This window comes from Symphalangus syndactylus, chromosome 1 (assembly GCF_028878055.3).
Source record: "Symphalangus syndactylus isolate Jambi chromosome 1, NHGRI_mSymSyn1-v2.1_pri, whole genome shotgun sequence".
In the NCBI taxonomy this organism is placed as follows: Eukaryota; Metazoa; Chordata; class Mammalia; order Primates; family Hylobatidae; genus Symphalangus; species Symphalangus syndactylus.
The window spans coordinates 74,072,696-74,084,885 of record NC_072423.2 but is presented as its reverse complement, the minus strand read 5'-3'; the positions used below and the strand labels follow the sequence as shown (position 1 = coordinate 74,084,885).

Sequence of the window (12,190 nt, the reverse complement as noted above, 5' to 3'; positions counted from 1 at the left end):
AAAGCTTAAAAATTTGTGCTGGGAAGCATTCAAAGCTATCCTGGGCTGCATGTGGCCCAGGGCTGCATGTGGCCATGGGTTGTACAAGCTTGAGCTAGACAATAGTCAAATAACAGCAAGGAGAGGATCAAATTAACATATATGACTGCTCCCCACATACCAGAACCCAAAAAAACCCCAAAGCACTTTTATAAATCAAGGAGGCACTCAAATAATTTTTAAATGAACAGGAAAGCTCCCAAATGGCTATACTGCCAAGGACAAACATGCGGTGCTATCATATTATGAAAAAATCTTATTTTATGGAAGATTAATATAATGTGCATACTTTAAACTGATTGTTACATCAATTAGAATGAATAGACCTCATTCAATATAAGAAATTAACTTACTAATGACACATTTGGATTTTTTAATGTACCCTACAAGTTTAGAACTGATCATCAATGAAGCCTTCTAAAACTAGCTGCAAAGAGTTTCCACCCTACTAGTTACCATGAGACCACCATGGTGAATATAAAAGCTAAAGAAAACACATACACTAATCACTAAAACACAGTTGGACCAAATGGTCATAAAAAAATACAACTATAAAAATGTGAATGCTAATGAAAAATACAATTTCATAGATTTTAAGAAATATTTAAAAGCTACTCTCTTCACTCCACTATACAATTAAAAACAATCCCTTGAATTGGGCAGGTAACACATAAATATCACGTATACCCTGGTGTATGGTGTCTTTATCTTTTAACTCAAGAGAGAATATTCTGTGATGAGCTTGCCTATAGTTAACATGTACCTATAGGAAATTCATCTAGGTGCATAAACGAAGAGGATGCATAAAAATAAAGGCAATCCCCCACACATATGGAGATATATAATAATACAGCTTAGGTTTTTTCCTGTCTAACTTTTATGAAGTTTATATTTAAGATGATGAGTGTCAAAATATGTCTTTGGAATATGATTAAAATAATCACTGCATTAAATTTATAAATAGTATGAAATATATTTTTAAGAGACATACCCTTACTTTAAATTATAAGCTAGCTCTTAGTGAAAACAAATCCACCTCCATACTTTCTCTATAAAGATACTTGTCAACAGTTGTTTCAGGAGAACACTGAAATTTTTGTACATTTAAAATGTTGCTTAGGAAAGCAATTCTGTATCTGAAAACTCAATTAAGCCATCGCACTGTGAGCAGTATGTGGCAACACACACTCAGGATGTTTGAACTCTTTTACATTTTAAACATCTTTACTCTGTGGTATCAACAGTTATTAGATCTTCCTATTTCTCTGTTTTGACTATGTAGTCAAGATGGAATGGCTTCCCATGTTGCAAGAGAAATTCTAGTATCAATAAGGACACATTTTCTGACTAAAAGGTGGTGAAACATTACACTGTGCTGAAAAGAGGGTTGCTGAATCCGTCCACGTAGAACTTAATAAAATAGCACAAAACAGTGTAGTTTTGCCTGGAGGGAGAATATCTTCCAAGGTTTCCTCTTGTGCTATGATTTTATGAAACAGAAATGACAATGTTATGCAGTAAATATTAAAATGTTTCCCTCTTTCCCCAAAAGAGGTTCTTTGGATAGCGTTTGTTGCTGGGTAAATGTTTGCAAATGACTCAGAAAATAGGAGTGGGGAATATTTAGTCAATCAGGTCATCTGATTGCTTAATCATCCTTTGGTGAATTGAAAAACAAATTACAATATTGATGAAATCTAGCTGATGGAAGAAAATGATCCAAATCACTATCTAATTCAATCTATTGTGAAAACAGCAAACTTGTCAGGTTTCCACATTTACTAGTGTGTTATTTATATAATTATTTAACTATGTAAATGAGCATGATGACAGATATTTTGTTGTTTTCACAGTAAATTGGGCAGTGACTCAATCCTCACCAAGAGGAGGTCTGATGCTTACACTACACAATACTGTCACTGGCCAGAGGTGCTGCTGGGTGACGAGCCATGAGCAATGGTGAAAGAAACATTGGGGCTAGGAGTACAGGCCTTGACTCCCAGATTATCAGCTGAGTCACCTTGGTGAGTCAATTTGTCTCCAAAAATACACCTTTTCCTCATATTAAAACAAAAGAATAGCGGTACCCGTTTCCTTTTCCATAGTAATGAAGAAATAAATGAGAACACACGCATGAAAGAGATTTCAAAACTTTCAGCTGTGATGTTAAACATTAAACATTATAAACTAGGGGCCCTGGAACAGGATTTACTTTTTCAGACCTTAAGGGTAAGTGAAATGTAATACAGCAGTATTTTGAAATTCCTGTTGTTGAGTATGGACCATAATCTTGAGATCTAAGAGCGTCAATGGATACCTGGTTCAAGGGCTTCATCGTCCTGTAATAATTAATAGCTGATAGCATATGGCAGTTTATGAAACACATAAGCAGCTATAATTTCAGTAAATATCAATTTATTTCTATACATAAGTCACTTAGGTATAATATGATATAAAAATTGAGTGTTTTAAAATTAGTATAAATAGATTTTTGGATATAGAACTACAAGCCCATGAGGACAAACAAGATACAAATGAGGTGAGTACCTCACACAATGCCTGGCACAAAACATGCAACCAAGAAATATTTGTTGAGCTAACACTGACTAAAAAAGTCATGTAGGTTCACAAAATAAGAATTCAATGAGAATTTTGAAAATGCACATGTACATCATGGTATATTCAAACTATGTTCACCTGAGAGTTAAACAACAACAAAAAGTTATTTTATCCAACACAACTCATCAAGTATGACCTGATTAAATCTTCTGCTACAGACCTAATGATGTGTTTTTACCATCGTCTCTAAATTAAATCATACAGAACTTCCCACTGTACTCACGGTTACTCCAATGGTCTGAATGATTGTATTTAACTTTGAGTGTTAATTTATATTGCCTCATTTTAAGATGACATTTTAAATTTCTCAAAGCATTTCTTATACATTTCTGTATGTGATGGTTAAAACAACACTGTCAAGTTGACCAGATGACAGCTCATGTTCACAAACACACGTCTGTACTTGCTTCTGCAGGAGATGCTGTGTGGGGAGCTCAGGGTAATTCACCCTACCCACTTTTGCAGCTCATCCTCTCTCACATTCTCTCAGAATTTTAACCAGGCTTGGGAAACAGACGCTCCACAGTAACATAACCTGGTTACTAGGTTCAGAGAGACACGCACCACCAGTGAAAAAAGCCCACGTAGACTCCACTTTCTACTGCTATTATAACTAGAGCACTGCTTAAAAATAGTGGGTGATATTTTATTCCTTTGCATATGAAGATTCACTAGATGTGGTACTACCAGGTATGACACTATGGTTTAAAAAACGTGTACTGAGATCATATAAAAATTAAAATCATTTGAAAAAATTTGAAAAAGGTAACTATTGAAAACTGCTTGGAACATAGAGGTATAGCTTCTTATTTTAAAAAGTATCTATATGAGTTCCAGTCAGTCAATGTTAATTACCATCAGATCCTAATACATACATGCATTCATGCATATATATATGTATATATAATACACACATTTTATTTTCAATTAAGTTCCAGTTCAAAAAGTTTTGAAACACAAGTTAAAATAAACTTTTAAGGAACATTAATTAGGAGAGTATCCCACAATTTCAACCTACCTTTTGTGGCCACTCGGACACAGTCTATTTTGGTTTCCTGTGTCAAATAAAGAGAGGGAAAAATCATTATTCATGTTTTCTTTAAAACAAATAGAAATATCTGTAGTTCTATTTAAATAACACTGATAAGGAAGGATCTCACTGTTCTGAGCGTGTCTTTAATCACATAGCAATTATTCTTTGAACCACACTCAGATATATTTTCTGGCTCCAGTGGCAGTGGTGCTGGGCATTTCTAGACCAGGTGATGAGCAAGGAGCTACACATAAAATGTCTCTGCCTGGTGGCCCCGGACCTCCTTCACCAGACCTGTACTTTCCCCCTGAGCAAACAGTACTGGAGAAGTACGATGCATCTCAGATTTCCCCCCTTTACACCGGCAAAAGTTAAGTTGACAATGATACCTAGACCTATGCTGTGAAGAAGGGACCCACTGTGGTATCTGCGAAACATTTCCTTCTGTCTAAGGAGACTTTACAGTCTTATCAGAGTTCTGGGGTGGTCTGAACAGGAAAGGGAAACATTCAGAAATGACACTTTTTGTTTCCGTCTCATCTTTCTATTTTCTCATAGGAAAAAAAAAGATACCAAATTTAGTCACAGCTATAGGAAGTAGAAACTCTTGTGGAACTTCTTCAGTTCCCATTTCTTTAATGGGACAGACTATGCTGAAAAGACAGATGCTGTGAATCTCACAAAATTTTAAATGAGCTGAATGTATGTGTTGGAGCTATACTGTCTTCCTGTAAAATAGTAAGCTAAGCAGAATTGCCAGCCAACTTTTGGTAACAGGAAAACTGAAAATAAAACCCATCATGTTGATGATAAACTCCCCCAATCAAAAACTAAAAAATAAAGATGAGTATATTCGTTTCTTTCCATAAATTTCTCTAGACAAAAATAATTTTAAGAGAAGAAAATCACATTTGTTTACAAGTAGAAATGCAGAAAAGCATGACTTCAATGTTACTACCATTTTACTTAATCTGTGTTCACATTAACAACCCCGAATAGCCTAAGTAAACAGTTATGTGCACAACTTACCCCATTGGCTCTACTAGCAGCTTGGAAATAAATTCTGTAGCTTTTATAGGGGAGAAGGGGAGTGTTCCAGTATCCATTGTATGTCTTATTATCACCAATTGTAAAAGGCTGCGCAGCTTGGAGGCTGTCTGCAGGAAATTCTGCAGCAAAGTAGTACTGAGAGTTCAGCAGAGAAGCATTCTGGAAGTGAATTGGCACTGGATAGCACTTTAAGATTTCTGTCGTCTTTTTAGTTCTTCGAGGACGTTCTTCCTCAACAACTATTTGATAGACACTAGAAAAACAAGAGTATCATCAATGATATTTTATGATAACTGAACTGATCCACTCTGCCTTCAACTGCATGGACCCACGGGACACTCAAAATAAAGAACACACTGGACACAGTCCATACTAAGTGCTTGATATATAACAGACTCTCATGCAGCACTTGCTCAGTGAAAGAGAGGGTGCTTCAGTTCTTCAGAATTCTCCCATCCAAAACAACACTATTTAGTGAGAGAAACAAAATTCACTGTCATTTAAAATTTTTAATATGATAATCTCTACTGTTTATGTGAGCAGAAGTAATGTTTTTCTCACATGTAACTGAAGATGATTTTACAGATAATTAACTCAGTTTACCTGATAAATACAATTAAATTATACCAACTGTAAGTTTATTTTAAAAAGCAATGCATTATTTTCTTTAATGACAACACAAGTATAGTTTTAACAAATCACAAAACACAATGTGTAGTGATTCATGTTAACTAAGGTTTATCTTCCTATGTTTTCTTATGTTCCTTTGCCCTCACCATATTCAATCAGTGGAAAGAAATGCATAAGAAAAGCAGAGATAAGGGATTATAGTTTCAAAAGCCAAAGCCTTGGAGTTCCAAGTGATTAGTAAGACTAACTCATGAACAAGGCCCCTCGAATCTCATATAAGAATGGGCTGGGTGTGGGTATCTTTGAAGATGCCTGCAAGGATGACAGCCCCACTAAAGAGTAGGTCTCTGGTACCTGCCCACCCTCCTCCAATGTCTTTGATTCTGAAGTAACCTTAGGAGAATGGCAGAAACCTTGAACTGATAGACTTTTAGAAAATTAAGATATTTATTTAATACATTTGCCAGAGTGATGAATGCTGTTTGCAGTTTTGTCGGAAAAAAACTTTCTCATGCTGAGAAAAACTGAAGCCTGACAACAGCTTCCCTGAACTGACTCCAGATTAGATTGTAACTACTCTGGCAGGAAGAGGGATCTTTTTCTTACAGTATCCGAAAGGCACCAGAATTCCCAGGAACCAAGAGCGGCCCAGTACAGGAACCCATTAATGCCACGGAAAAAGCACAGAAGAGGGCTGCCTGCCATCCCCACCCATGGGGGCAATGCCTAGAAAGTTTCCTCTCTACACTCTCGTCTATGTGACCTCTGAATCTGCACTTGTAGAACCACCTATCTCTGTGGGCACAACCACTTAGCATCTTCTATTACAGAAACGAAATGTGTGCTATCATTCCGTTGGTAATTCTGTCTAAATAAAAATCAATTGTTTTAGAATATCAGATTGATTTCTCAGTAGACAGGTAACCAGCAGGTTTATAAGGCAATGATAAAGTGAATTTTACCAGTGATGTAAACTTAAAAAAAAAAGGAGTACAACTCTTATTTCCTAAACAGCAGATACTTTCTATGGGATTGAGTCATGTAAAATGCTCCACATTAGTGGATCATTCATATAATAGTAAAGGTAAAAGGTCAAGGTCAAAGTGGAAGACTAAATACTACCTGTTCTGTAGCACAGCCACAGTTGACAGCTGTGAAAGAAGTCTAACCCGGAATACCATTAAAAACAAACAGTCCTAAAGAAGCGTGACCATTCTCTTGAAATCTCTTTTGGAGGGGTAAAGACAATGCACTGGTCTGAGCTCTAATCCCAATTCTGCTAAAAGCTGGGGTTTTAAATGCATTTCAATTAACTTATTTGAGTTTTATTTTTCTCCTATGAAATGAGAGAATTAAGTGAATCTCTAACATGGAGTTCATATATCTAGAATTTTTATTCAGCTTACAAGGACTGATCTCACAAAATAGAGAAACCATAAGAATAATTATTTTCTTTGCAAAGTGATTCTCCATTTAATAAAATACATTTTTTTTTTTTTTTTTTTTTTTTTTTTGAGATGGAGTCTCACTCTGTCACCCAGGCTGGAGTGCAGTGGTGCGATCTTGGCTCACTGCAAGCTCCGCCTGCTGGGTTCACGCCATTCTCCCACCCCAGCCTCCCGAGTAGCTGGGACTACAGGCATCCGCCACCACGCCCGGCTAATTTTGTTTTTCTATTTTTAGTAGAGATGGGGTTTCACCGTGTTAGCCAGGATCTCAATCTCCTGACATCTGCAACCTGCAAGGAGCTCCCTCCTGTTATAACCCAGCTAGACAAAAAAACAGCACAGCTGCTCCTAGACTTTCCATGTCCCAAGATCCTAGATTCTCCTACTGCAAACATCTTTGCCTCTTTTCCTTCACCCTGGCCTACAATCTCCAACATTGATCTGCCCGCCTCAGCCTCCCAAAGTTCTGTGATTACAGGCATGAGCCACTGCGCCTGGCCAATATAATAATTTTTAACATCACTTCCTTCAGATCGTTTTTCCAGTTCATTTGCTGTATGACATGATTTTCAAAACTTCAACTTAAAAACAACTTCTGGGAAATCCATATACTAGACAAAGCAGGAAAATAAGGATATGTGTGAAGAAAAAAATGTTGCAGATATTCCATACTGCAAGTGCTAGGCCAGGTGCCCAACACACACAGATTTTATTTTTCCCATTTTCCTAATGTGAAAACTGAAGTGTAGAGGTGAAGTGCCATTCTACCAGGGCATTCTACTGAAGTGGCAGAGGTGGTCTGACAGCAGAGCCAGTTCTCCTAATCATCAGACCAGGCTGTGCTGGCATTCCTTATTCACAGGTCCAGTAAAGGCACTGATGGGAACCATCTGGCCTGAAGAGAATTTTGACTTGCTCCTGTAGACACAACCAACACATAAGCTAGTCTCCACTGACTTTCCACAGTCAATTTCTTTTGAGTATTGTAAAGATTCACACTTACCACATCAAGGGAGTTATAGATGATAACATTGGCTTTGACCTCAATTCCTTCTGTATCTGAATCATTCCTCAATGAATGACTGAGGAATCATTCATTGGAATGAGGAATCAAGGAATGTACAGAATCGTTCCTCAATTCTGTATCTGAATCATTAATTACTTTCAGGGAGGATGTTCTCCTGGGCTACACAGTGACTTTAGCACCTGGCTGGTGTCCTCTGAGCGCTGTGATCTTCCCACCTCTCTCAACCTGCAAGGAGCTCCCTCCTGTTATAACCCAGCTAGACAAAAAAACAGCACAGCTGCTCCTAGACTTTCCATGTCCCAAGATCCTAGATTCTCCTACTGCAAACATCTTTGCCTCTTTTCCTTCACCCTGGCCTGGACTCAAGTTTGCCACTTAAATGTAGTTCTCCTCAAGGCAATGAACTCTAGGTCACTCTCAGATGCCCTATGTCCTAAAACACAGACTCTCAATGACTCTCTCTCAAGGGCTTATAGTCTGTTCCCTCATTTTCATGTTGTCTTGCTCTGCTCCAAATGCACAAAAACATGTTTTCTGTGAACACATAGTCATTTTGTGTCCTTTTATCACTATTTTCAAAAGTCCTATAAGCTTCTGAAGGAGAAGGGCAAAGGTTTAGTCACTGTTGTGTCTCGTGACACTTTGGCTGTGAAGTACATATTTCTGAAAGCATGCTATAATCTTGAAGTTGCTCTTTGGTTTGGGGGTATATTACACATTCTATGTACCAGGAGGGAGGAAGCACACCGATAGTCACAACGATGCTTTGCCTTATTAAAATTTAATGTGAAGTTTATTTTGTATTCATTTCCCAAATACTCAAGAGCCAAAGAGAAAGCAATGACCAAGGAAAAGGTTTTATGATAAGAGGACGCTAGTTATGTTTTAGTTTATCCTGGATAACCCACAATTAAATAATGAACCTAAGGGAATCAAACGCTGTGTCTCTATGTGCCCCCCACACCTCCATCTCTCACTTCCCATTCCTCTCTCCTAACCTGGCTCATAGGTGTGATGGGTGAGTGTGTACACTGATTTATTATTTCAACAAATATTTTTTGAGTGCCTAATAGGTGTCAGGCACTGCTCTAGTTTGCCTTAAACAACACAATGTTTGACATTCTCTAATGATACAAAATTTTGTTTTGTAATATAAATATCATCTAAGCAAACATGAAAAAAATCATTTGTTTCAAGCAGCAGTTTTATGAGGATTAGGTGAAAATTAAAGAATTAAACAATCATTGGACAGGCCTCCATGTTAGCCAGTTGGCATGGGTTCTATTATACACTCTACTCCAGACATATTGCTTTTTAAATGGCTACCATCCACTCATCTTCAGATATATTAAAGAAAGAACTAAGTTGACTGGAGCAATTTCAAACCCAAAATGTCTTTTCATCCTTGCTCCACAAGACAAATTAGATTTGCAAGCATCCAGACCTCAAATCTATTTGCTCTTTAATAATTTAAGCGCTGAAAGGTCAAGCAGCTCTTTTCTATTTCCCTTTATCAAAGCCCAAGTGCTAATGAAAAATAGCTAAATCCTATCTGCTGCCCAATTGCCATAATTTGCTGTTTCCCTGATGGAAATTAACACATTATTAGCACCTAGGTCAATAGTACCTTGACAGAACTTTATAGCTGATGTGTTTTTCATCTGTACAAGTAACATCACTTCACTAATGAGTTTCATAAAATTTTTCCATCCACAATCACAATCTCAAAAGTAGCTCTGAAAATCTCACTGTTGGAATGGTGTTTCTAGAAAGAGTTTTAAAAAGCAAATTTCCGAGAAAAGAAAACTGATCAGAAATTTCTAGCTTAGTGAGCTGAATTTAAATTCTATTATCCTTTTAATGGGTTGCCCATGCTGCCTTTGTTTATTAAAGTTGCACCACCCCAGCCCTGTCCTACAATTATTCTGGAATTTAAAGTAACATCAAATCTTCCTACTGCATGTGCAATATTAAAAGCACAATCCACAGTGAAGATGAATCTGCCAACACTGTGACATCACTATATCAGAACTTTCCTATGGAAGGAAATTTAATTTAAAGTTTAATTTATGCCAGGCATTTCTACAACAAAATTCTAAGGCCTTTATAAGGAGAATGAAAAATCTGCATTTATATGGAATAGCACATGAAGTATAACCTAGAAAAGAACATCTGAACATCTTTCATCTACTTTTTTATACTTGAAAGTTCAAATGTGATAAAATGTTTTTAGTTTTTTCCTAACTTTCGAGTTCCTAGAGAGGAAGCCTCATACATATGTGAAATGAACTTAAATTGTTTTGTCCTAATTCATTTCAAGATGAGTTGTAAATCCATTTTTGTTATCCATTTATCGTATTTCTTTTCACCATAAGATATTAGAGAGTTACCAATTGGATAATAGAAGGTAGGGAGGTAAGGAAGAGAACAGAGAAGGAGAAAAGTTGTAACCCTTTCATTGTTGTTTTTGCTAATCCTTTAAAACAGGCACTTCTGATCATTTCAGGGACTTAGAATATTGTTCATTTTATCATATCTAGTAGTGACTTTTGGCTTGATTTGTAATTTTTGGTAAAAACCATCCATTATATATGTATAAAAAGAATAAATATTAGTATTGATATCTTCCTGAAGATTAATATGGGGGGAGATGAAATAAAATGAAAATATTAATTACATGCAAAGCATGAAAAATAAATGTGTAACTAAGGGTTACTGCCATGCAGCCCCACTGAATTTATTTTGCTCTTGTTCTTTGCTCCGACATTGTCTTTTCCTAAATCTGTCAGCATTTACTGAAATGACACCCTAATACTCTAAACAACCTGATAAAACTGAACTCAGTCTTAAAAAGTATGTCACCAAATTACAATTACTGGAAAAAAATCAGAATTCAGTGTTTGTTATTACGGCTCAGATTCCTTACAGTCCTGCAGGTAACACTGAGAGTAACTGACTGGACACACTCCTGTTCATTAAATTATCAATGACAAATGGTAATTAGTTTTATGCAGACAATTGGCAATGGGTAGCACATTGCACAGGATAAATAGAACTGTGGGGCTGAATATTCTATATTAGCAACTTTAATTTCTCTTTGTCCTGCTCTGATATAGACAAGACTGACCAGAAATTGCTGTGGAATATTTGTGGGGCACCACAAGCATTTTTTATGTTCTCTCAGCCATAACTCATAACAAGGAGCTTGCCTGGCATCAGTAAGTTACTATTGCCCTGTGTGTGTGTGTGTCTGTGCACATGCTCCCACACTCGGTTCAATACCCTGCTGCTCTGCTAGCTAGTGATAAAATCTGATATAATAAAATATTAATTACAGATGAAAGGTTGGGTGAGAAATATGAACTCAATTACCATCCCATATTATGAACAAAGGGCAGGGTGAAAACAATTCTTTAGTTATGGAGGTTTGGGATAATAAAAAGAACAACTAGAACATTAGGCTCAGGCTGAGAAGCTCTGTAAAAGGCCACCTATCATTAATCTTCACAACAGGCACCACATTTCGAGTAAATTAGTCCTAGATGGAACATCTTTAAGGGTGATTTCTCCTGCTTTTAACAAGTGAAGACATTTTCCTTTGCATTTCCTATTTCATATAAATTTAACATAATCATCTCAATTTCATAAACACATGACTATGAAATTATAATCCAAAATTAGTTACTATTATGAAAAGTATGTTCTCTTAGTCCTAATGGTTTGAATAAAAATAGAAAGAGAATACTATCAAAGCCACACCAAATATCTTTGTTCCTGTATGTTTGTCTGAATGATATTTTATAGTTTGTATTATACCCAATTCAAAATCTTTCAGTCTCGAAAAGTTCCAGTGCTTTGGGCCAGATGAGCTGGAATACAAATGCAACTATCAGAGAAAGGCAGGTGTGCCCAAGGGGGTGCCGATGAGAGAGCACTGACTTGGGAATCACCGTCCATAGGCGACTGGCTCCTGATTTACTCCTGAATCACCGACTGACCACTAAAGTCCTTCAGGCTCTAATATTTTATGACCCTCAGCACAAGATCAGGCAAGTTGTGACATCCGCAAGTGAGAAGAAAATTATTTCATTCATGTTTCCTCCATCCTTTCTTTCCACAATATTCACCACGTATCAGGCCTTGCTCCAGGCACAGGGGAAGAATAAAAAGAGGAATTAGGTACAGACTGCCCCGCCCTTGAAAAGCCCAGGCTAAGAGTGTTAGAAATACATCACATCAATGAAGAACTACCATGCCAAGGATCTGATGAGGGTTTGTACAAAGGACAAAGTAACAGGACCCAGGGATGTGTCAATCTCTACGTTAAAATCTCTTCTAGCATCT

At 36.9% G+C, this 12,190-nt stretch overlaps 1 protein-coding gene across 18 annotated transcripts in view; it reads right to left on the bottom strand.

Moving 5' to 3' along the window:
* Positions 1–12,190, bottom strand: part of PTPRM (protein tyrosine phosphatase receptor type M) — an 834,094-nt gene that overhangs the window by 289,042 nt on the left and 532,862 nt on the right. For all 18 annotated transcript variants that reach the window (XM_055238011.2, XM_055238031.2, XM_055238021.2 and 15 more), the window contains 2 exons: positions 4,721–4,994; positions 3,677–3,713 (listed from right to left, as the gene is read on the bottom strand). In XM_055238011.2, the coding sequence (XP_055093986.1) occupies positions 3,677–3,713; positions 4,721–4,994 (311 nt within the window). The remainder of the gene's footprint in view (positions 1–3,676; positions 3,714–4,720; positions 4,995–12,190) is intronic.